This window comes from Triturus cristatus, unplaced genomic scaffold, assembly GCF_964204655.1.
Source record: "Triturus cristatus unplaced genomic scaffold, aTriCri1.1 SCAFFOLD_168, whole genome shotgun sequence".
Taxonomy (NCBI): domain Eukaryota; kingdom Metazoa; phylum Chordata; class Amphibia; order Caudata; family Salamandridae; genus Triturus; species Triturus cristatus.
The window spans coordinates 1531168-1555774 of record NW_028187305.1 but is presented as its reverse complement, the minus strand read 5'-3'; the positions used below and the strand labels follow the sequence as shown (position 1 = coordinate 1555774).

The following is a 24607-nucleotide window of genomic DNA, read 5'->3' as shown; positions in this document are numbered from 1 at the left end:
TCGGGATTAGAATGCACAGCCCACAGCATTTCAGCTCCATTATTACCACCCAGGAGTGGCAGTAGCGGCTCCTGGTGGGAGTGCTGCGGAGCGGTGAGGCGGGGCGGAGGGGGTAGAAAACCACAGAATACGGCCGAACGGAGGTAAGTACATTAATAAATAAATAAAACAAATCACATTGCGCACGCCGCAACGCCAAATGTGCGTAATGTAATTAGTTTTATCTATTTATGTACTTACCTCAATTTGGCCGTATTCCGTGGTTTACTACCCCCTACCCTGCCCCTCCCCCGTCCCGCCTCACCACCCCGCAGCACTCCCACCAGGAGCCACTACTGAGGAGTGGGAATTTATTACCTGTAGACAGTCACCACAATTATTAGCCCGCAGGGCTGGTTATTTAATATCCACAGCCATTCACCCATACATAGCTCCATGGGGGCAGGTATTTACTGCTCATAGCCTCTCTCATCACTTGGCTCTCACTCTCAATACTTGGCTGTTTACTTCAGTAGCTTTTCCCCTCAGTGAATACCCATGTGGGGTGGATCTTTACTTCCCACATGCAAGCCCCACCCCCATATCTTTGCCCACAATCTTCCAATTATGGTTTTATAAATGGGATTTGTGGTGAGCTGGTTATCTTGAGGCGCACCACTTATTTAACATGGCCCTCCCTCCATTGTCTCTGTCTCCCATGTCACATCGCACATGAATCAGGTTATGACCTCATCTAAACTGCAGAAGTAATCTTTCCATTATTTGTATTCCAAGTCATGTTGTGGGTCCCCTTACCTTGCTGCTTAAAATGATCCCTGTGAATCTCAGGGAAGTCCACCCTGGAGCCTCAGGACCTGTTGAATCTTGCTTTTGGAAATGCCTTAAGTAGTGAAAACACCTGGGGCACTATTTGGGTATCTGGGAAACATTCAGCAGGTCCCATGATCAGTTTCAGTCTGTGATGACTTCATCTTGTTCTGCACATGCTTGAAACTCAATGTAGCCCAGTTATTAAACGCAGCATATCTGACAGTGGCATTTTTATTGTGGAGCAGTAGCTTCGAGGTTTGCTGTGAGGTACCACTTAAAGGTCACCGCCTAACTCTCAGGCCTCCCGCCTTACCCCTTGAAACCCCATCAGTTTCTTTACGGTGTTGTGACCTCTGCCATCTTTCACTTCTAGGAGTGCCTTTGGTGTACGAGTCGTTCAGCTGGCGTCACGGGGTGTTTGTCGGTGCCGCTATGCGATCAGAGTCCACGGCAGCAGCTGAACATAAAGGTAAGACCTGTGCCAAACCCAATCTGCATGTGACAGCTGTGGGAATGCCTCCATCGACTTGTTTGGCAGAAGCATGGGGAGAGTCACCCAACATGGGGCCTTTGAGAAGTGGATGCCAAGTGTTAAGTGCCTTTCAAGGTTAGAGGTATGCCAGCCCACTCATTGTGGTCTGAAAGTAGCTTGGCAGAGACCTTACCCAGTGAGGTCTGAGATGCAGGATCCTTGCCCATCATGGCTTCACTGTGAGTAGTAGGGTCTGCCTAGTATTGTGTAAAAAATAAAAAAAAGCAGATCAGCAGCGTTAACCTAAGATGGGGTGTGTATGTGTTTGACCTCTACGTAACCTGACACGTGTAAGGGCTGTATAGTAGTTACATCCATTACTGGACATGAGCTAGGTCTCTAGATGAGGGACGTACAAGAGGCTGTTGGGCATTTTCAGCATGGTAGGCATACAATCCGTTTTAGAGATGCAGTCGCTCTACAAAGTGGTGGGATTGAATGGTGAAAGGCCAAACCCTTGAGATGCCATGGCTAAAGATAAACCCTTCTGAGGTCATGAGCCTGCAACTCAGGGGTTACTTGCCTGTGTAACCTGTAACGACTGTCTGACTGTTAGGATTTCACCAGGCCCTTGCTCCTCATGATGCATGAACTACAGACCACTAGGGTCTATAGAGGCGATGCAACAAACAGTTTAGTATAAACGCTCTCTATTGTCTTTCTCACTGTAGTTTGTCATTTGTACACTTTTTTCTCTCTATTTTTCAAAACTTTACACACATCTAGATTAAGGACAAGATTTTGATTGAGGCTTACATATTACTCCTTTGAGCTAACAAATGCTACCGACCTATAGAGGCAACACTAGGCAGAAACTCATTGACCAGTACGGAGAACATAGGACTACTTTATTTCATCATGTCAGACTCAACTTTTTAACCTTGGCGAAGGTAGCAAAAAAGTTATAAATAAACTACTGTTTATCTCCAGGTGATCCTCAGTCACCTCTTACAAGCCCTTTCTACATATCGCCTAGGCAACCCATCCACTAAGCGCTCCATCTTTCAAGCCTGTTGGGACTTGCTCAACGAGGAGCAGGACCAGAGGATGAAGCACTCATTCTTAGTGGGTGAGGGTCCTTGTTATCTAAAAGTAAGACCTCCATGAATTTAGGTAGAACACAATTTTCTGCACTACACCCCAAGGGAATTTACACTGCGTTGTTTGGTTATTGTATCTGGCAGGATGTATGGTGGATCAATTACATTCCTCTCCCACCCCCTTTCTGAGTGTTTGAATAAAGATAAACCCAGCCTCATCCTGAAGCAAGGTCAAATGGATACATTTGCGAAGTTAGATGGCATAGCACCGATGGACCCCGGGTTTGGCTGTGTCACAACAATGCAGGCGCAAGCCACCTTGACTCATCAGTCTCTGCAGAATTCATTCACTGATGATCCAGTTCTCATGCTCATCTCCATAGATCAATATTAGGGAAGTGGGCATGGGTGTGGTGCTCCCCCACCAGGATCGAAGAATACGGTGAATCGAGTCAATGAAGCTCAGGACTGAATATCCAAACTTGAAGTGGTTAAGGAGGTGCAAGCCAACAAGTCTGTATCTTCTAAATAGATGAAGTAGAGGATGCAGCGGGACGAGCCTGCCACATCAGTCTAAAATGCGTGGGCTTCGCAGAGGGTGTGAAGGGCAATCATCCCGAAGCCTTCCTAGAGCCAGTGGCGTACTCTCTCAGATGGTTGGTGTGCTTGTTTTGAGGTAGAGCCTGATCATTGATCCAACAGCCTCCTGCAGAGATCACAGTGGGGTAAACTTCAATTGAGTGATATAACCCATTAATAACAGACATGGCACACTAGACTCCAATGGAGGACTTTGTTGCAGCTGCTTTGTGACGGCATGTAGCTTACATTATGCATGGCAGCACTGCCATGCCTACAACCAATAATACGCCTTTTTTTCAAGAGTGCACAGATCCATTTCTAAGTTCTATTTGTTTTAATTTTTTTTATCGAATGTGAGAATGGTAACCGAGGTAGACATTTTAGCCACAGGGCTCTCAAAGTACACCCCAATTGGCTAAGGACTAGAGGGAGGGGAGGCAAGGCTCAGCAAACCAACATGTAACGACTTAATGCTTGGGGTTAAAAAAACACTAGTCTTAGCAACACTAGTCTTAGGATGGCCCTACAAAAAGAAACCGAGAAATTCCATTGACTTAACAAAGGTTCCATTGATTCCCCAGCAATATTATGGAAAGCATTTTAATCCGTAGTGAGAGGCAGGGCTGTAGACTACATCTTGAAAATAAAGCATGGCAAGCAGGAGGAAATCTGTGCTGCAGAGTTGGTACTCCTTAACGTGGAGGGACTATACAGACAGCAACGCCACTGCTTGATATTAAGAATGGCAAATTGCAGTATCGACAGCTTCTCACAGAAGAGGCCAAAATCTGTGGTTATTGCCCAAAGCCAGTTTTACGACCAAGATGATAAAACTGTAAACTTATTCTACGGACTGGGGACTAAAAAGGAAAATATACACCATTTCGTATACACCTGAAATACGGAAGGGCAGAGAGTAACAGACCCAGCAGCAGCACTGAGTTCTAGCAGGGAGGGCGCTCTCAAATAGTGTTACCCTGAGGCCTCCGTAGCAGATCTTTAACTGAAGAGCCTCACTGACATGACGAGCGACCCTATTGACTACCCCATTACCGAGGAAAAAGGTGACTGGCGCTATTGGTCAAATGTCCTCATAGAAAGCCCTGGGAACTAATGGATTCTCCGTAGAATTAGTAAAGTTACACTCCAGCACACTGGACCATATCTATTGACCACGCACACAGCTGCAAGGGAATTGGGTGAGATACCGCAAAACTCCATTGAGGTGGACATAACCACAGTGCGTAAACCTGAGTGTCCAGTCAACTGCTGCGACAATTTCATTTATGTTGAAGCTATAATATATGTGATGTCACAAAAGTCAATGTATATCACGACTAACAGCACTATAACCATGGCCTGGTACTAGCAGTCCTTCAGATAGACTTTGACAAGACTTTAATAATCTGAAATGGGAGCACATTTTTGCCCTCATATGACTGAATCCAGGCCAGGTCTTCCTTGCATACCATAGCTGCATTGTGGCTGAGACTAGCACTGAGCTTAACCGCCAACCAGATACATTTAGCACCTGTGACAGGAATGGATCAAATTAGAGACCATGCAAAGTGCATGGTCTCTGGTTTGATCCGCTCCTGTTATGATTGCTTAGAGAAGTGAGGGTACCATTTTTATCAGGAGAAGTGTGGAAACGCATGGTGATAGGAACTTGTGGAACACTACATATCCCGGAAGTTTCTCTCAAAGAAATGTCAGGGAAATAGGTGATTTTACCCAAAGTTTGGGTTTCCATGGCATTCTGAGTAAGAAAACTTAGTGGGAGCCATGCAAGTCGCGCCAACCTGGACTCCATTGGGTGTTTAGTTTTCAGAAATGTCTAAATTCAGAACGGTTTCCTGGTTGTTGGCTGACCCAGAGTCCGAATAGTGCTGCCATTCAGCATGGCAAGTGACGGGAAATTGGGATTTAGCTCAATTGTGAAAACCATATGCCAAAACTACGCCTAAAAGAATGCAGATTTCCTTTTGCTTGCCATGGGAATGCTCTGGTCCTCATGGGGGATCAAATAATGTTAGGGGTATATGATGTCAAGACAGCCCCCATCCCATTATTTCTTTAAGAAATATCCCTGGCATCAGTGTGCTTTCTGCCATCTCCCGGGAAAGATTCGGGGCAAATTCTCCAGTCGTCCCCCGGAAAGGGGGACACAAAGACTTCTGGGTAGTCTCCTGGGTTGGAGGCTCATAAGGATGCCAGGGCTTACTGCGGGTAACTCCCGCCTCCAGTTACCACCAGACTTCGGGGTGGGGGAGTTCTGCCCCCAATGGGGCCAGTAGGGTGGTATAAACTACTGGGCCCTTTCTGGCATGTCCTGATTCTTGGGTGAACCGGCCCGAACTCTTCTCTTTTGACAGGGGGTCTATGGAATAGTCAAGCTGCCAGATTGGAACTGACCTGGTATTGTAAATCGGTCTTTGACGAGGATCCAGGCATGGCAGATTTTATGGCATACTACCAAGCGTTTTACTTAGCGGTCATGACTGACTGTATGTTTGTTACCGTGGAATACTCTGAGCGAGCTGGGTGATGAATGGAATAACACCTATACATGACATCTGTGGGGGCTGGGTGGGGTAGGTGTCAGCAGTGATGATCTACCAGCCACTAAGATAGTACTGGTAAGAAGGAGAGACACCTTGCATGCCCTGGGGTGGACAAATAAGCTAACAAGAGAAACCCATCCCTGTGCAGGGATACTCCCGACATAGTGTTGCAGCTGTTGAGGGTTTCCAGGGCTGGGGTGTACTTGACATCTTTATAATAGGGATTGTGGTCAATTGTAAGTCTACAAATTCATTCACAACCGTGAGGAAGGAGTTTGGACTTTTATAGCCCCAGTTCTTCTGCTGCTTACAGCTCCGCCATGCACTGACACTCTACCAAACCATTCTTGAGGAGCTCCCCCAATCCACCCATTAGTGGTGAAACTCACCATGTCTAAACTCACAGATAAAAAGATAATGTGAATGTTTAAAGCAGTGGTGATGCATACGCCAGGCACCTTCTCAGTACTAATAGAGGCATAGGAGGCTTACGTTGGTCCCTTGGATGTAGTGGAGCGGCTTACTGCACTGATGGCCCCTAGTCCAATAGCCATATCATCAGCCTACAAGCTTATCCAATTTAAATATTCACGCCATGTATACTTCACAAGAACAAGACTCTGGAATATTAGTAGATACTCTCTCGCAACAAACCCCCTCGCCCCTCCCACCCCATCTCCCCCCGCCCAACATGTATGAAATGTCAGCGAATGGTGACTTTCTTTAGGGGCTTCTGGGATGCAGTGCTGGAGTTACTGTCAGCATATTAGGGCACCGAGCAGTCCTCAAGCCCCAGCCCCCCTTGTGCTACTAAACGGTCTAGATTAAATGGATTTAAACAGATGTTGCCTTACTTTTAGGGACCTAGACTTGAAAGACGCTAAAAGGGAGACTGATCGGCACAGGAGGGAGGCGGAAGCTCTAAGCCTGCTTAAGCAGGGATAGACCGGTGCAGAAAGCTAGAAAAAACAATGTGAGAAGTTGGCCTGGTATATGATGTTCACTAGTTAAAGTGACCACCTTGTACCATGCCAAGCAACCCTTATGGTGTGGTTGTAAGTCAACCTTTTCGGACTAGCTGCCCTAGTGGTAGCGTAGACTAAGCAGTCTTTGAGGCTAAACTCGTTAAAGCGTGTTAAGCAGGCTGTTTTACCATATGTAACCCCCCTTTATACCAATGAAAGGACACCACACAGATATATATTCAAAATATATATGTATTTATTACTCAAAGTATCCCCTAGACTCTTTATGAGCACAGGAGCACAAATCGTTAAACAAGACAACGTTATAATGGTTCCATGATGGAATATCGTTAACATAAATATCGTCAGAAATAAATATCGTCACTAAAATATCGCTTACATTAATATCGTCATCCTATACTTAAACAAGGATTCACACAAATATCGATTTTTTTTTATCGACAACCCTAATATCGTTCACACTAATATCGACAACATAAATATCGACTACTACATGATCGACTTTATTTTAAATAACATGACCTTAGACATATATATCGACTACACTAACATCGACGACCTATCTGCTTATAGAAATATACAAAAAATATCGTCTTTTTATTACCAACTCGATATGCACTATTCTTTTATTTTACACACTTTTTTTAACTATTTTACTTTACAAAACTATTCACACATATAATTATTTAACGGTTTTCTAATTCAAAATAACGTTCTCGACCAATGATTTTGAAATTTCACTAATTGAACCAATCAAAAGCTACCATTAATTAACTCACTAATATAAAAACAATTATACACTTAACGTAATTTACCATTTTTGGGCCAAACTTGGAGAAAAACGGTTACCTTGCTGAGAGAAGAAAATACAAACCTACGACTACAACTACAAAACGTCATACTACACTTGAAGTAAGTAAAATCCCATTGCTTTTTTCATTCGAACTTAGCATAAAGTAGATAAACTCCCTAAATTAAAAAGTGTTCTTCTTTAGAGTAAAAAAAAGAACATGTTGAACTTATCAACAACGACCAGAAACTTACATGTAAAAACATTTATTAACTACCTTATCCATGTCTACTTAGATAGCTGACTAAAATTATTTAAACTTGCTAAGTAAATGTACAATTTACTTCATATATTAACAACTACTATCATCCAAATACTATAAGTAACACAATGATTAGGAAAAAAAAATGAATGCTGCGCGAGGTTGCTGTCCAGTAGCACAGGCGCAAAGGAGGATAGTTCAGTTAATCCATGAATGTATAGGCAGCATACATGGCAACTGCTTCCAACAAAAAATCGTTTGCAGGGCCACTAAAAGTCTCAGCCATCCAATTAATTAAAGAAAAGGAACATACGTGTTCTTCAACCATCGGAGCCTCTAGCACAATCAGAGGGCAACCGGAATGTTCCTCTAAATAGCTCATAGCCAAGAAGTCGTAGGCAGCCGTTGATATGTCCCAATTACCCAGGATACCATGCGCCGCACCACAAGCCATAATCCGGACACCAGAACAGGCCAACTCGTGAGTCACTAAGGGCCTCATCAGTCGATCGAAATCCGGCACCGGAGACACCGTGTTGGTCAAGCACAAATCCAGAGGCCATTCAAAGGGACAATCCAGGCAGTGAAATACAGGTTGCACGCAGGTGAAGTAGGAATACCTGAAGGATAATCCATATGCCAGGCTTAAAGTCGCCAATGGCAGAGTACCATAAAAGTCAAGCATCCTATCACGAAGAAGATGCAGACGGGACAGGTGCTCGTGTGGCACAGAAACAGCAGCCATTCCGTAGTATGAAAAGTAAAAGCAGCACACCTGCCACCAGCGCCAGAAGCAACGGAACACCTCCAAAGATGCTCGAGAAAATCGAATGAAAAAATGCCGGAATCACACCAAAAATAGTTTGGAAAGAGGTCACGAGGCCTGAGCCTACAAGTTTAAAAAAATGAGCCAGGCCGGTCGTGGACGAGGCATTGAAAATAGTTAGGATCAAAGCTCCGAAATGTAGGGGGAGGTCAGTATTCAAAACCGCCTGTACCTCAGTGCGCGTATTAGCAACGTGAAGGACAAATGTTTCACGAGAGGAAGTCAATGACACCTCTTTTTGGGACAATACAGCTCTTATTCTGCTCAACTTGTTGAACTCTGCTTTCAAGGTTGGAATCGAAGGCCAGATGGAAACATCCACCCGCCCGTGCGGGGGTGAAAAGAGAATATTATTGCAGCAGACAACCCTCTCCGATACAGTTACTATATATGGGATTCCCACTAACATCCCGCAGCAAGCTTCATTATTCAAAATTAAATAACTACTGTTTGCAAGCAGCGTCAAAGAAGGCGTAATCACAGGCACTGGGACACCTCGTAGGACGCAGGCCAAAATCGGGGCTTGTACATTGCATGCACCGTGTAATTGAATGTGCCTACATACCAAGGAATGATCTGGTGTCGTGGTACATTCCTCACCCTTCAGATAAACCTCAGTTCCGTCCCTAGTACATCTATACGTAAAGGGGAGGGACCAAACCTCATGTATGAAAGCGGTGCCCAGCTGTTCATATCTACCCAGAGCATAATGTTTCATACAAGACGTAAACTTAAGAAGTGCGAACGGTAGAGTTATCAACCCGTATATAAGCCACGTGACTGAATTGATTTCCGCCACAGAGAAAGGTAACGGTTCTAATTTTTCTATATGTAATAATGAATATGTAGCATCTTTCATGGACATAAATAGCTGCTTATCAGTAATGTTAAAAGGAATGAATAACGATGTAGTGCTCAAATAGTCCCAAGGGACCCTCCCTGCCTTTAACGTCTGCAATGTCCATGCAAACTGCATAACAGAACGCAACTGGTTTTGACCATTATATAACACAGACATATCATCATGCACAATATCAACAACTGACGAAACAATATTATCTAATGTATAAATTCTGGAAGAGAGAGTGCTAATGCTGTTATCTATAACGGCTAAAACCTTTTCCATGTTTGCTTGGTCAATAGCTCTCCATCTTGAAGCCGCCTCAATTTGCGAAAATTTCCACACTTCGTTGTAAATAGCATACGCCCACCTTTTGGTTCTGCCACCCACAGGACCTTTAACAAAATAATTCAAATCTATTTTGTCATGTAACTTCGATAAATGAACTTTGACAGATGCTAAGGTGGAATGTCGCAGCCAGGATTGACATAACTTTCCCACAGAATATGTAGTTACAGTATTTGACGACTCAAACCGAGGGTCTACGCGTTCCAGAGGACTAAATACCCTTTTGATCAAAAATAAATTGCAAACTCAGGGAAAGTTCTGGATAGTAAACCATAATAAATTACTATTCTAACTCCAATCCAACATAAGTCAGGGAAAGTGCTGGATAGTAAACCATAATAAATTACTATTCTAACTCCAAACATAACATAAGTCAGGGAAAGTGCTGGATAGTAAACCATAATAAATTACTATTCTAACTCCAATCCAACATAAGTCAGGGAAAGTGCTGGATAGTAAACCATAATAAATTACTATTCTAACTCCAAACATAACATAAGTCAGGGAAAATGCTGGATAGTAAACCATAACATAAGTCAGGGAGAGTGCTGGATAGTAAACCATAATAAATGACTATTCTAACTCCAATCCAACATAAGTCATGGAAACTGCTGGATAGTAAACCATAATAAATTACTATTCTAACTCCAAACATAACATAACTCAGGGAAAGTGCTGGATAGTAAACCATAACAAATTACTATTCTAACTCCAATCCAACATAAGTCAGGGAAAGTGCTGGATAGTAAACCATAATAAATTACTATTCTAACTCCAAACATAACATAACTCAGGGAAAGTGCTGGATAGTAAACCATAATAAATTACTATTCTAACTCCATTCCAACATAAGTCAGGGAAAGTGCTGGATAGTAAACCATAATAAATTACTATTCTAACTCCAATCCAACATAAGTCAGGGAAAGTGCTGGATAGTAAACCATAATAAATTACTATTCTAACTCCAAACATAACATAACTCAGGGAAAGTGCTGGATAGTAAACTATAATAAATTACTATTCTAACTCCAATCCAACATAAGTCAGGAAATGTGCAGGTTAGTAAACAAAATAATTTTTTCTATCTAAATTATTTTTTAGACCCTATTCCCCTATAATACCAAAATAACGCTTCTTCAATATTAATTTAATATTTTTTATTAATATTAAAAAATAAATTTCGTGTAAAATTTTTAATTTCGATGTTAAATTTTGCTTTCATGATACATTTCTAATGTATTAATATTTTATACAATTTTTAAAGACTACATTTTTAAATTACTACCCACCCTAATCCCCTATAATACCAAAAACCCGCTCCTAAAATTTTTATTTGAAATTTTTAAATTTAATTACAAATGTAAATTCGTAAACAATTAGAAATTTAAAATTAAATTTTAAATTTCTTAATTATTTTCTAATTTGTTTATATTTTATAATAATTTACTATTCTAACTCCAATCCAACATAAATCAGGAAATGTGCAGGTTAGTAAACAATATACATTTTTCTATCTAAATTATTTTTTAGACCCTATTCCCCTATAATACCAAAATAACGCTTCTTCAATATTAATGTAATATTTTTTATTAATATTAAAAATAAATTTCGTATAAAATTTTAAATTTCGAGGTTAAAATTTGATTTCATTATAAATTTCTAATTTATTAATATTTTATACAATTTTTAAACACTACATTTTTAAATTACTACCCACCCTAATCCCCTATAATACCAAAAACCCGCTCCTAAAATTTTTATTTGAAATTATAAAATTTAATTACAAATTTAATTTCGTGAAGAATTCGAAATTTCAAATTAAAATTTGGATTTCTTAAATATTTTCTAATTTGTTTATATTTTATAAATTTTTTAAAAACCAAATTTTAAATTACTACCCACCCTTATCCCCTATAATACCAATAACCCGCTACTAAAATTTTAACAATTCTTTTGTAGAAAATATTTTTTAACACATATTATTACTAGTAGGAGTTTTGTAAGTTTTTTAAAAACATAATACATATTTTTTTATAAATTTATAACAACTTATATTTTTCTGTCGATATTATATGAAACGACATTTTGTTCAACGATATTTTGTTCATCGATATTTTTTTATGACGATATTTTTGTCATTCTCACGAAACGATATTTTTTAAAAAGATATTTTCTATTACGATATTTTTCACAGTCGATATTCTTACCACGATATTAATGCTAGTCGATATTTTCCCGTCGATATTCTATCTTTATACCGTTATAATATACAGAAGTTGCACTTTATATGGATGGGCCCTGGTGGCCACTCAAACCATATACTAAAATAGTGGTATAAGTACCACGAACAGGAAAGTGAAAAGGCCTAGGGCCTCTAGAATCGCTGGGCCTACAAGGAGCTAACTTCAGTTAGTGACCAGGAGGTCCACGGGTCGCGTGTGCAGTGAGGAAAGTTACACGCGGGCTCCCATAGGTTTTCAATGGGTGCGTAAAAGTTCAAAAGTTACTGCAGAAAGGGTCTTCTGGATGGACTACGATCTTAAGATTCAAAACACAGACACTAGATATGTTTCTCTACACTTGGGCACCGGAGTGCCAGCTTTACCTCACCCACAGGAAGCGGGTGCATAGGTCTCGAAGTGCGTCGGGTTTCTTCTATCGATTCAATGGAGCCTGATGACAAAGATGCTGCAGGCGGTCGGGCCAGAAGAGATGCGGTGGATCCAAGGGTGGATCGGAGTTGTAGAAGACCTGAAAGCAGAGGGGACAGTGTTCACAGTCACTAGCCAGTGACCGGCGTGGCACCAGGTAGGTACCAGGCGATGTCGGGTGCAAACAGGCAAAGAGGTGTAGCTTGTCTCCGCAGCCACGTGGTCCCTGAAGGTCGACGACGTCCAGGAGTCGAGTCACGAGCTGTCCCACGCAGGCTCTCGCTGTCGGTGGTGTCGGCGACTCGAAAGAAGCAAACAAGCCTTGGCAAAGGCAGGAGTCGTGGAAATTCAAGAAAGCTGATTGTTCTGACCAGCAAGGTCAGAGGGGCTGCTCTTTTGGAGAGCAGCTGGGGCCAGTCTGGAGCAACCAGACCAGCGTTGTTGATTTCAAAATAGGTCGCCAAAATGGCCACTTGCCAACGGGCCAGGGACCGGGCAGGTGCGTCGAGATGCAAAGTGCAGAGGGGCCCCACGCAGATCGTGGAGATGCTGGAGGGCTCACCTTTGGTGCAGATGCTGCTCGGTGGTTGGGCTTCTCAGGACCCAAAGCACAACTCGGAGGAAGCCTCTGTTGTCGCGCTTGCAGCTTGTCGTCGGTCTTCCAAGATGGCTGGCTCCACGTGTCTCGGTGCCTCCATGGGTTCCTTCTTTTCAGGGACTGTGGATCGGGCGGTGAGAGGTCTGGAGGTCCAGGTCTTGTCGGGCTCTGGGCTCCGGCGGGAGGCGGCGGCAAAGCAGACGTTGGATAGCTGGTTGGTGCTTGCGTTAGCAAGATGGTCACTCCCTGACCATAGGGGAGATTTCCTTCAGTCCTCTGTGCAGCAGAGCGTCGAAGTTCCCGTCTTCTTCTTTGTAGTTAAGTTGATTCCAGGATGTCTGAAGTCTTAGGACACAGCTCCTACCTTTAAGCGGATTCTAGGGGCCGGACTACCTGCTAGGTCCCTCCCTAAGGGTGGGACCAGGAAGGGGGGTGGTTACACCCCCAATCCTTTGTCCAGCTCGGCCCAGGTCCGGGGCTGCTTTGCCCCAGGACCTTTTTGAACTGGCATATGCACCGAGGCTCCTTGTGAGCCTCAGGCATGTCTGATTCCTTTCAAGCCCTACCTGACCAATACACAAAATCCTGTCTGGGGTGGTGCACGCACCTCCCCTGGCAGGAAACCCTTTGTCCACACCTCCCAAGCTGGAAGGACTCCCAGCAGCAGGAGGGCAGACTTGTGTCTGTGGTGGCAGCATCCATTTTGTGGAGCTGAGGCTATGTCTGATTTTACCCGGGTTTCAGGTACTGTACATGTCGTGTCCCTCTAGAAGGGTGGAATGCTAACCCCGTCGCCAGAATTGGCGAGGGGTTAGTATTCCAATTTCGTATGACACCTTACTTGACATGTTTTGATAAAGCCAAACCAAAGATAGCATTTAACCGCGAGGTTCATAATGCACTTAAGAGCATATGGTATGACGATATCTGGAAACGGTAGAAGGAAGTTGTTCCGACCACTGCAGACAGGCTCAGCTCATGCCAGAGCACCATCTCACATGGAACCAAGCACTCTGCCTTCAGGATTGTTAAGGCCTGCCATAGGAGTGACTTATAGGTTACCAGGTGTCCCATTTAAGGTTAGGTATAGGTATACTACACCTAAGTAAGAGGTGGTTACACCAACTTACCCCAGCTGAGTGATCAGCCAGTTGTGTCAAATTTGTTAGGCCAGGCCAGGGGTGGCATAATACATGCTTCAGCCCCTGGCAGGCCTTAGATACACCAATGCCCTGGGTACCTAGTGTACACTGGTACAGGGGCTCACAGGGTGATCCACTTCCAATTGGTTATGCACCTAGGGTGCATAGTGTCAATTTAGTTAGAGAGAACAGCAGGCTGGGGGTCTGATTAGCAGGCCCACAGCCTCAATATGTCAAAAACCAGTGAAGCAAAAAGCAAAAATTTGGGGTGACCATAGGATAGCAGACCCTACTCTCCTACACAACCCCCCCCCCCAAACGCAGGGACATTAAACTAGCCTTGACCAGTCTCGTCTTCATGTTCTAAGTGGAAGTACCTGGACAGACCATCTGCATTCCCATGGTCTGTACCTGGCCGGTGCTCCACTGTAAAGTCCATCCCCTGTAGGGAAATGGACCACCTAAGCAGTTTGGGGTTTTCACCCTTCATCTGATTTAGCCACAAGAGGGGCTTATGGTCGGTCTGAATCTTGAAGTGAGTGCCAAACAAGTATGGCCTCAGCTTCTTCAGGGCCCACACCACAGCAAAGGCCTCCCTCTCAATAGCTGACCAATTCTTCTCTCTGGGGGTCAACCTTCTGCTTATAAAAGCAATGGGTTGGTCTTGACCATCTACATTAAGTTGTGACAGCACAGCTCCCACACCCAACTCAGAAGCATCTGTTTGGACAATAAACTCTTTGGAGTATTCAGGACTTTTCAGGATAGGTGCAGAGCACATGGCCTTCTTCAGGTCATCAAATGCCTTTTGACAGCTTACTGTCCACTGAACCTTTTTGGGCATCTTCTTGGATGTCAGATCATTAAGAGGAGTCACAATGGACCCATAGTTCTTAACAAACTTCCTGTAGTACCCAGTCAAGCCCAAGAAAGCTCGAACTTGAGTCTGGGTGGTTGGAGGAGACCAGTCCTTGATGGATTGTATCTTACTCTCCAGTGGTTGAACTTGGCCTCCACCTACAAGGTGGCCCAAATACACAACCTTACTCTGCCCTATCTGGCACTTAGTAGCCTTGATAGTGAGGCCTGCCCTTTGCAGAGCCTCAAGAGCCTTCTTCAGGTTGATCAGGTGATCCTCCCAGGTGGAGCTAAAGACAGCAATGTCATCAAGATATGCTGCACAAAAGTCATCCAACCCAGTAAGGACTTGATTCACCAACCTTTGGAAGGTGGCAGGTGCATTCTTCAGACCAAAGGGCATCACCAAAAATTGATAATGCCCACCTGGGGTTGAGAATGCTGTTTCGGCCTTAGAATCCTCAGCTAATCTGATTTGCCAATAGCCAGCTGTCAAGTCAAATGTGCTCAAAAACTTAGCAGAAGCTAGTTTGTCTATGAGCTCATCTGCCCTTGGAATAGGATGTGCATCTGTCCTAGTGACAGCATTGAGTCCTCTGTAATCCACACAGAACCTCATCTCTCTCTTGCCATCTTTGGTGTGAGGTTTGGGGACCAGAACCACTGGGCTAGCCCAGGGGCTCTCTGAGGGTTCAATGACACCTAATTCCAGCATTTTGTGTACCTCAGCCTTTATACAGTCCCTGACGTGGTCAGGTTGTCTGTAAAGTTTGTTCTTTACAGGGAGACTGTCACTAGTGTCCACCACATGGGTACACCAGTCAGTTTGACTAGGTATCAGTGAGAACATATGTTGAAATGATTGTAGAACCTGTCTACATTCAATCTGCTGATGCTCAGTGAGGTTGCCTCCAAGGGTCACTCCTTCAACTGAACCATCCTCAGGGTTCTGAGACAACAGGTCTGGGAGAGGGTCACTCTCTTCCTCCTGTCCCTCATCTGTAGCCATGAGCAAGCCCATGTCTGTCCTGTCAACATATGCTTTTAACCTGTTAACATGGAGTACCCTGTGGGGACTCTTGGGAGTGCCTAGGTCCACCAAGTAGGTAACCTCTCCCTTCTTTTCCAGGATTGTATGGGGTCCAGACTATTTGTCTTGGAGTGCTGCTGGGGCCACTGGCTCCAACACCCATACCTTCTGTCCTGGCTGAAACTCAACCAAGACAGCCTTTTGGTCATGCCAAGCTTTCTGTAAGGCCTGGCTTGCCTCAAGGTTTTTGGATGCCTTCTCCATATACTCAGCCATCCTGGAGCGGAGACCAAGTACATAGTCCACTATGTCTTGTTTAGGCTTTTTGAGAGGTAACTCCCATCCTTCCTTCACTAAACCCAGTGGGCCTCTTACAGGGTGCCCAAACAACAATTCAAAGGGGCTGTAGCCAACTCCTTTTTGTGGGACCTCTCTGTAAGCAAACAGAAGGCAGGGTAGAAGGATGTCCCATCTTCGCCTGAGCTTTTCAGGTAATCCTTTGATCATACCCTTTAGGGTCTTGTTGAATCTCTCAACAAGCCCATTGCATTGTGGGTGATAAGGTGTGGTGAACTTGTAGTTGACACCACATTCCTTCCACATAGCTGTCAAGTATCCTGACATGAAGTTGGTACCTCTGTCTGAAACCACCTCCTTAGGAAACCCCACTCTGGAGAATACTCCCAGCAGGGCCCTGGCCACAACAGGAGCTGTAGTGGTCCTAAGGGGAATTGCCTCTGGATACCTGGTGGCATGATCCACTACCACCAGTATAAATCTGTGCCCAGATGCAGTGGGAGGATCCATGGGACCCACTATATCTATTCCCACTCTTTCAAAGGGGACCCCCACCACAGGTAGTGGTATTAGGGGGGCCTTTGTTGTGCCACCTGATTTGCCACTGGCTTGGCAGGTTACACAGGAGCGACAAAACTCCTTGGTATCTTCATTCATGTGAGGCCAGTGAAAGTGAGGGACAAGCCTGTCCCAAGTCTTGTTCTGGCCTAAGTGTCCTGCTAGAGGAATATCATGGGCCAAGGTAAGAAGGAAGCCCCTAAATTGCAGAGGTATAACCAACCTCCTGGTTGCACCAGGTTTTGGGTCTCTAGCCTCTGAATAAAGGAGCCCATCATCCCAATACACTTTATGGGTAACTTGAGCATTCCCAGCAGCCTCAGCAGCAGCCAGCTGTCTGAGGGGTTCAAGAGATGGACAGGTTAACTGAGCCTGCCCCAAGTCAGCCCTGGAAGGTCCCCCTGTCCCCAGAAACTCAACCTGATCAGGTTCAAGCTCTTCAGGGACAGTTCCTTCAGGGTTCTCTAGATCATCTTCCTGGGAAGGCTGATCATCACTTGGAGGCAGGGGGGAAGGCACAGCCTTAACCCTCCTGTTCTTCTTCTTGGTAGGTGCTTGGTCCATTGTTCCAGGATCCAAGACCTGTGGTTCAGTAAGGCACTTTTTGGCCTGTGACCTGGTCACAGCAAGGACATGTGGTGATATACCTAACATCTCTGCATGTGTCCTGTACTCCACTTCTGACCATAGAGAACTCTCTAGGTCATTGCCCAACAAACATTCTACTGGGAGGTCTGCACTAACCACAACCCTTTTGAGGCCAGTTACCCCTCCCCATGAGAAGTTAACAACTGCCACACTATGTGAAGTAGTGGCATTGCTGGCATTGGTCACCAGGTAGTTCTCACCTGGTATGTACTGTCCAGGGTCCACAAAGCCTGGTGTCACCATAGTGACACTGGCACATGTGTCCCTGTAGGCTTGAGCCACTTTTTCATTTATTAAAGGAGTCTGTCTGTACTTGCCCAGGTTACTGGGGCTCACAGTCAGGGACAAATCCATGTCCCCATCACAGATCAAGACTGCCTGTGTCAGGGTTCTGTCTAAGTCAGAATCTCCTTCAGTTCCCATAGTGATTCCCACTACACCCTTTGTCTGGGGACCAACACTGCTAACAGTAGTACTGGGAGCAGGTGCCTTAGGGGCAACAGTGTTGGGGGCTCCACCCTTCTTACAATCACTAGTCCAGTGAGTTGTATTCTTGCAAGATTTGCACCAGGGTTTCTTTGGACCTTCTTTCTTCTTCCCTTTAGGCTGGGACCCACCCTCGTTAGTACTAGTTTGGGGCCCTGTTGAAGACTTCTGGTCTTTAGATTTCTGATCTCCACCCTTTTGGTCTGTTTTCTTCTGATCACCCCCTTGGCCCTAGTTCTGGTTCTTTTGCTTAACCCTGGTTCTGACCCATTTGTCTGCCTTCTTTCCCAATTCTTGGGGAGAGGTCAGATCTGAGTCAACCAAGTGTTGATGCAGTTGCTGGTTCTGACAGTTATTTAAAATCTGTTCTCTCATCATCAAATTGTACAATCCTGTATAATCAGTTACCTTACTTCCCAGCAACCAACCCTCCAAAGCCTTAGTGGCACATTCAATGTATTCAGACCAGTCCTGAGTCTGTGTCTTCTGGGTGTCTCTGAACATTAACCTGTACTGTTCAGTGGTTAAGCCTAACCCATCAACTAGGACACTCTTCAGGGCTCTGTAGTTTCTGACATCCTCCTCCCTAACAGTGAGGAGTCTATATCTGCCTCTTCCTTCAAAGGAGAGCCATAAGATTGCTGCCCACTGGTCTTCAGGAACCTGCTGCACTTTGCAGGCTCTCTCAAGAGCAGTCATCCATTTGTGGATGTCATCCCCACTTTTGTAGGGGGGCACAGCCTTGGACAGGTTCCTATTGTCAAAGACCCTATCTTTGACCTTGGGGACAATGCTGCCACCAGTGGGTATAGACCCACTCTCTCTAGGTTGCCTAGCCTTGTTCAGTTTCTCTCCCATCAGGGCTACTTCTAGCTCCTGCTTCCTGATCCTCAGCTGGGCTTCCTGCATTCTGGCCTCATACTCCCTCCTCTGAGGGGTGGGCATCCTTCTCCTGGAGTGACCTTGAGAGCCTCTAGAGGCATGAGAAGCATTAGATTCACCTGAGTGATTCCTTTGCCTCCCAAGCCCCTGGTTAAGTCCACTAGGGAGATCCAATGGGATGATCCCATTGTCAGTCCCCAATAGCCTTAGGTTAGCTGGGCCACGTATAACACTTGGCACTGGGCTAGTTCTCCCTTCATCCCCACTACCTTCTGTATCAGTACCCTTATCACTTTCATCCTCTGTAGTATGATTCTCATCTAAGGAGTGACTATTGGAAAGGGGTACCTCAGTAGCATCTTCAGAAGGGGGGCCTCCTGTTCCAGTCCCTAAGGGGCCTAACTGGGAGGCTTTCTTGAGAGCTCTCTGATCTTCATCAGCCTGTAAGAGTTCTCTGAGCTCAGCAGAAGTAGGGTTCTTGGGCTGTTTAAGGCCCCTGATATTTGCCAACTGCCTGAGCTCATTTTGATTTAGGGTAGCAAAGAGAGTTGGTGCCCTCTGGGGGTCACTCTCGACAGAGATGGGTACCTTGGACCCCTCTGCCCCCTCCATTGCTCTTAAGTGTGGGTGGATGTGTTGCAATCTACCTACACTTGGGTTTTCCTACTAAACCCATCTAGTAGTTGTAGTCAGGGTGTGCTACTCCCTTTGCTCTACAACAACTAAGTTCAGTAGAACTTAAGTATATCTAATCTTGTTTTATATGTACCCAAAGGTACCTGTATGATCTTTCAATTGGTAACAAAGAGATTACAGAGGTAAAACACAGCAAGCTCAAATCCCACCGCTGCCACCAATGTGAAAAGTTGGCCTGGTATATGATGTTCACTAGTTAAAGTGACCACCTTGTACCATGCCAAGCAACCCTTATGGTGTGGTTGTAAGTCAACCTTTTCGGACTAGCTGCCCTAGTGGTAGCGTAGGCTAAGCAGTCTTTGAGGCTAAACTCGTTAAAGCGTGTTAAGCAGGCTGTTTTACCATATGTAACCCCCCTTTATACCAATGAAAGGACACCACACAGATATATATTCAAAATATATATGTATTTATTACTCAAAGTATCCCCTAGACTCTTTATGAGCACAGGAGCACAAATCGTTAAACAAGACAACGTTATAATATACAGAAGTTGCACTTTATATGGATGGGCCCTGGTGGCCACTCAAACCATATACTAAAATAGTGGTATAAGTACCACGAACAGGAAAGTGAAAAGGCCTAGGGCCTCTAGAATCGCTGGGCCTACAAGGAGCTAACTTCAGTTAGTGACCAGGAGGTCCACGGGTCGCGTGTGCAGTGAGGAAAGTTACACGCGGGCTCCCATAGGTTTTCAATGGGTGCGTAAAAGTTCAAAAGTTACTGCAGAAAGGGTCTTCTGGATGGACTACGATCTTAAGATTCAAATCACAGACACTAGAGATGTTTCTCTACACTTGGGCACCGGAGTGCCAGCTTTACCTCACCCACAGGAAGCGGGTGCATAGGTCTCGAAGTGCGTCGGGTTTCTTCTATCGATTCAATGGAGCCTGATGACAAAGATGCTGCAGGCGGTCGGTCCAGAAGAGATGCGGTGGATCCAAGGGTGGATCGGAGTTGTAGAAGACCTGAAAGCAGAGGGGACAGTGTTCACAGTCACTAGCCAGTGACCGGCGTGGCACCAGGTAGGTACCAGGCGATGTCGGGTGTAAACAGGCAAAGAGGTGTAGCTTGTCTCCGCAGCCACGTGGTCCCTGAAGGTCGACGACGTCCAGGAGTCGAGTCACGAGCTGTCCCACGCAGGCTCTCGCTGTCGGCGGTGTCGGCAACTCGAAAGAAGCAAACAAGCCTTGGCAAAGGCAGGAGTCGTGGAAATTCAAGAAAGCTGATTGTTCTGACCAGCAAGGTCAGAGGGGCTGCTCTTTTGGAGAGCAGCTGGGGCCAGTCTGGAGCAACCAGACCAGCGTCGTTGATTTCAAAATAGGTCGCCAAAATGGCCACTAGCCAACAGGCCAGGGACCGGGCAGGCGCGTCGAGATGCAAAGTGCAGAGGGGCCCCACGCAGATCGTGGAGATGCTGGAGGGCTCACCTTTGGTGCAGATGCTGCTCGGTGGTTGGGCTTCTCAGGACCCAAAGCACAACTCGGAGGGAGCCTCTGTTGTCGCGCTTGCAGCTTGTCGTCGGTCTTTCAAGATGGCTGGCTCCACGTGTCTCGGTGCCTCCACGGGTTCCTTCTTTTCAGGGACTGTGGATCGGGCGGTGAGAGGTCTGGAGGTCCAGGTCTTGTCGGGCTCTGGGCTCGGGCTCCGGCGGGAGGCGGCGGCAAAGCAGACGTTGGATAGCTGGTTGGTGCTTGCGTTAGCAAGATGGTCACTCCCTGACCATAGGGGAGATTTCCTTCAGTCCTCTGTGCAGCAGAGCGTCGAAGTTCCCGTCTTCTTCTTTGTAGTTAAGTTGATTCCAGGATGTCTGAAGTCTTAGGACACAGCTCCTACCTTTAAGCGGATTTTAGGGACCGGACTACCTGTTAGGTCCCTCCCTAAGGGTGGGACCAGGAAGGGGGGTGGTTACAACCGCAATCCTTTGTCCAGCTCGCCCCAGGTCCGGGGCTGGTGTGCCCCAGGACCGGTTTGAACTGGCATATGCACCGAGGCTCCTTGTGAGCCTCAGGCATGTCTGATTCCTTTCAAACCCTACCTGACCAATACACAAAATTCTGTCTGGGGTGGTGCACGCACCTCCCCTGGCAGGGAACCCTTTGTCCACACCTCCCAAGCTGGAAGGACTCCCAGCAGCAGGAGGGCAGACTTGTGTCTGTGGTGGCAGCATCCATTTTGTGGAGCTGAGGCTATGTCTGATTTTACCCGGGTTTCAGGTACTGTACATGTCGTGTCCCTCTAGAAGGGTGGAATGCTAACCCCGTCGCCAGAATTGGCGAGGGGTTAGTATTCCAATTCGTATGACACCTTACTCGACATGTTTTGATAAAGCCAAACCAAAGATAGCATTTAACCGCGAGGTTCATAATGCACTTAAGAGCATATGGTATGACGATATCTGGAAACGGTAGAAGGAAGTTGTTCCGACCACTGCAGACAGGCTCAGTTCATCTCACATGGAACCAAGCACTCTGCCTTCAGGATTGTTAAGGCCTGCCATAGGAGTGACTTATAGGTTACCAGGTGTCCCATTTAAGGTTAGGTATAGATATACTACACCTAAGTAAGAGGTGGTTACACCAACTTACCCCAGCTGAGTGATCAGCCGGTTGTGTCAAATTTGTTAGGCCAGGCCAGGGGTGGCATAATACATGCTTCAGCCCCTGGCAGGCCTTAGATACACCAATGCCCTGGGTACCTAGTGTACACTGGTACATGGGCTCACAGGGTGATCCACTTCCAATTGGTTATGCACCTAGGGTGCATAGTGTCAATTTAGTTAGAGAGAACAGCAGGCTGGGGGTCTGATTAGCAGGCCCACAGCCTCAATATGTCAAAAACCAGTGAAGCAAAAAGCAAAAATTTGGGGTGGCCATAGGATAGCAGACCCTACTCTCCTACAAACAATAAATGAGGCTCAGAACCACCCACAGAAGCACAGCAAATGGTGGGAAACGAACAATATCGAGATGCCTCCAACTAAGGCACTCCATTGTGTTTATAAATGTAGTAATTGTTCTTGCTATGTTGCACTTTGTTATATCCAGTTTTATATGCTGTGTATCTAATGTCTGCTCTCTGTGTCTATGGTGTCTGTGAGGTGTTGTAGAACCCTGATGTGCAGTAGATGCCACCAATCAGACGGAGGAGCTCAGAATGGCTAGGCCTGAGCTGATGCCAACATGCTTGTGGTGGAGTGCTATTAAATATAACTTCCCTCAATAAATCAACTTAATGCTACAATTGCTTTGGACTTCTTTACTTAATAACCTACTTCAATCCACTTTTACGTACAGATAGGACTAATGTGCTTGGTACTCGCAAATGGGGGGATGTCACTGTTCCATGCCCCCTGACATTTTCTTCTCCTGTTGATTGGTACATGAATAGCTAGTAAAACAGTTTATTAAACAATGAAGTCTAAGAACTTTGTAACAGCGCCCCTAAGGAGTCTCGGAGTGGCCCACTCAGAATGGTGTTTTTGAGATATATGGTAGCAAAGCCACCATGTTATCATTAGGAGAGACACACCGGATGTAGTGTCTTTGAGAGCTTTTTCCTTGTTGGGGTCTGTGAAAGCCACAACTCAAACGGTCTCTAAGAACTATGTGAGTCTGACCCAACATGGTGTCTATAAGGACTTGGCAACGTTACCCAAAATATACAGCTGTTTACCGTCTTCCCTTCTTTCTTGTCTCCCAGGGAAAGTCATCATGCATGACCCCTTCGCCATGCGCCCATTCTTTGGATACAACTTTGGCCACTACTTATCACACTGGCTGAGCATGCAGAACCGTCCATCTGTCCACCTTCCCAAGATCTTCCACGTCAACTGGTTCAGAAAGGACTCCGAAAACAACTTCCTGTGGCCCGGCTTTGGGGAGAACTCGCGAGTCCTGGACTGGATCTTCCGACGTGTGGATGGCGAACCTGGTGCCCGGGTTACACCCATTGGTTATGTGCCTGCAGAAGGAGCACTGGACTTGCAAGGGCTGCCCCCAATTGATACAAATGAGCTCTTCTCCCTACCCAAGGGATTCTGGGAGCAGGAGGTAGGCGAGGTCAGGCACTACCTGACTGAACAGGTGAACCAATACTTGCCTGGTGAGGTAGTTAGTGAGCTGGACGCGCTGGAGGAACGGGTGAAGAAGATGTGAGTGTCTGAAGGAAGAAGGTGCAAGTCTTTACTGCCTGGCTGCTCTGTTAGTGAGGGAGTAATGGTTACACTCCTACAAGGGGTGAAACTGTGAAACATTCCATTGTTTACATGATTTTTTAAGGACAAAAATCTGATTATTTTTCAGGGAAGACACTCTTCATCATGAACCATAGACAGCTTTCTGTGGGGAGGAAGGGGAGGGAAATAGGGATTGGGTTTGGTCTTTTCGGTGTTTTTTGCCTTTTAACTCTCTTTGTACAGAAATAAATTGAGGGAAGTGTGTTTTCTGTACTTGTTGAAGAAAAATAAAGAACTATGCTGTGAGTTTGGATTACTAGACTCAAGTCTGTTTGCGAAAAATGTTGGAGGTTTGTTCTTCTGTCCTATTGCAATAACTGGTCACTAAGGAAAATCAGTGTGGCTCATTCATTTAGCAAGGTATCCAAGAGACTAAGGTTATGTTGCACTCCAGTTGAATAACCACATTACTATATTTAGGAGTTTAACTCTTTGGGAGCACCCACATTGACAATTAATAAACTCCAAGTCCAGTCAGAACAGCTACTTTTGTAAATACAATATTTCCTATTTACAGGGAGGTTTAATAAGCCAGCTGAAATTCATTTATAGACAAAAACAAAGAAAGGCAATAGGTTCTGATTCCCAGATACGATCCAAGACTTCTGTACAGCGACTGATCACCCGGGGGCTAGATCTAGGCTGACCCTGGTTTCCCCTACGGGAACTGGGCAGGGAAGGTGTAGGCTCGTTACACTTGCTGTCCTAAATTGTACTGCATCCCTGCAGTTAGGTTTTGGGGATTCTGGCCTGACAAGTCCTTGTGTCTCTGGTCGGATTGTTGCAGCGCGGAAACCTGCGTAACGGGAATCAAGGCAAAACCCGTACCGAATAGCATCCCTTTATCACAGACCAGACATCACGTTAACACATTCACTCATTCAATCACTGGTGGGGCCCATAACACCAACATTCACACTTCACATCTTACTGTGAAGAAACA

At 45.4% G+C, this 24607-nt stretch overlaps 1 protein-coding gene across 3 annotated transcripts in view; it reads left to right on the top strand.

Moving 5' to 3' along the window:
* LOC146771981 (phosphoenolpyruvate carboxykinase [GTP], mitochondrial-like) overlaps positions 1–24607 on the top strand; it is a 216150-nt gene that overhangs the window by 116642 nt on the left and 74901 nt on the right. For 2 of the 3 annotated variants that reach the window (XM_085640280.1, XM_085640279.1), the window contains exons 9-10: positions 1184–1279; positions 23130–23910. In XM_085640280.1, coding sequence (XP_085496406.1) covers positions 1184–1279; positions 23130–23584 — 551 coding nt within the window. In that variant the 3' untranslated portion in view covers positions 23585–23910. Of the gene's footprint in view, positions 1–1183; positions 1280–23129; positions 23911–24607 lie in introns of those variants that run through there. The other variant, XM_085640278.1, reaches the window with a different exon arrangement.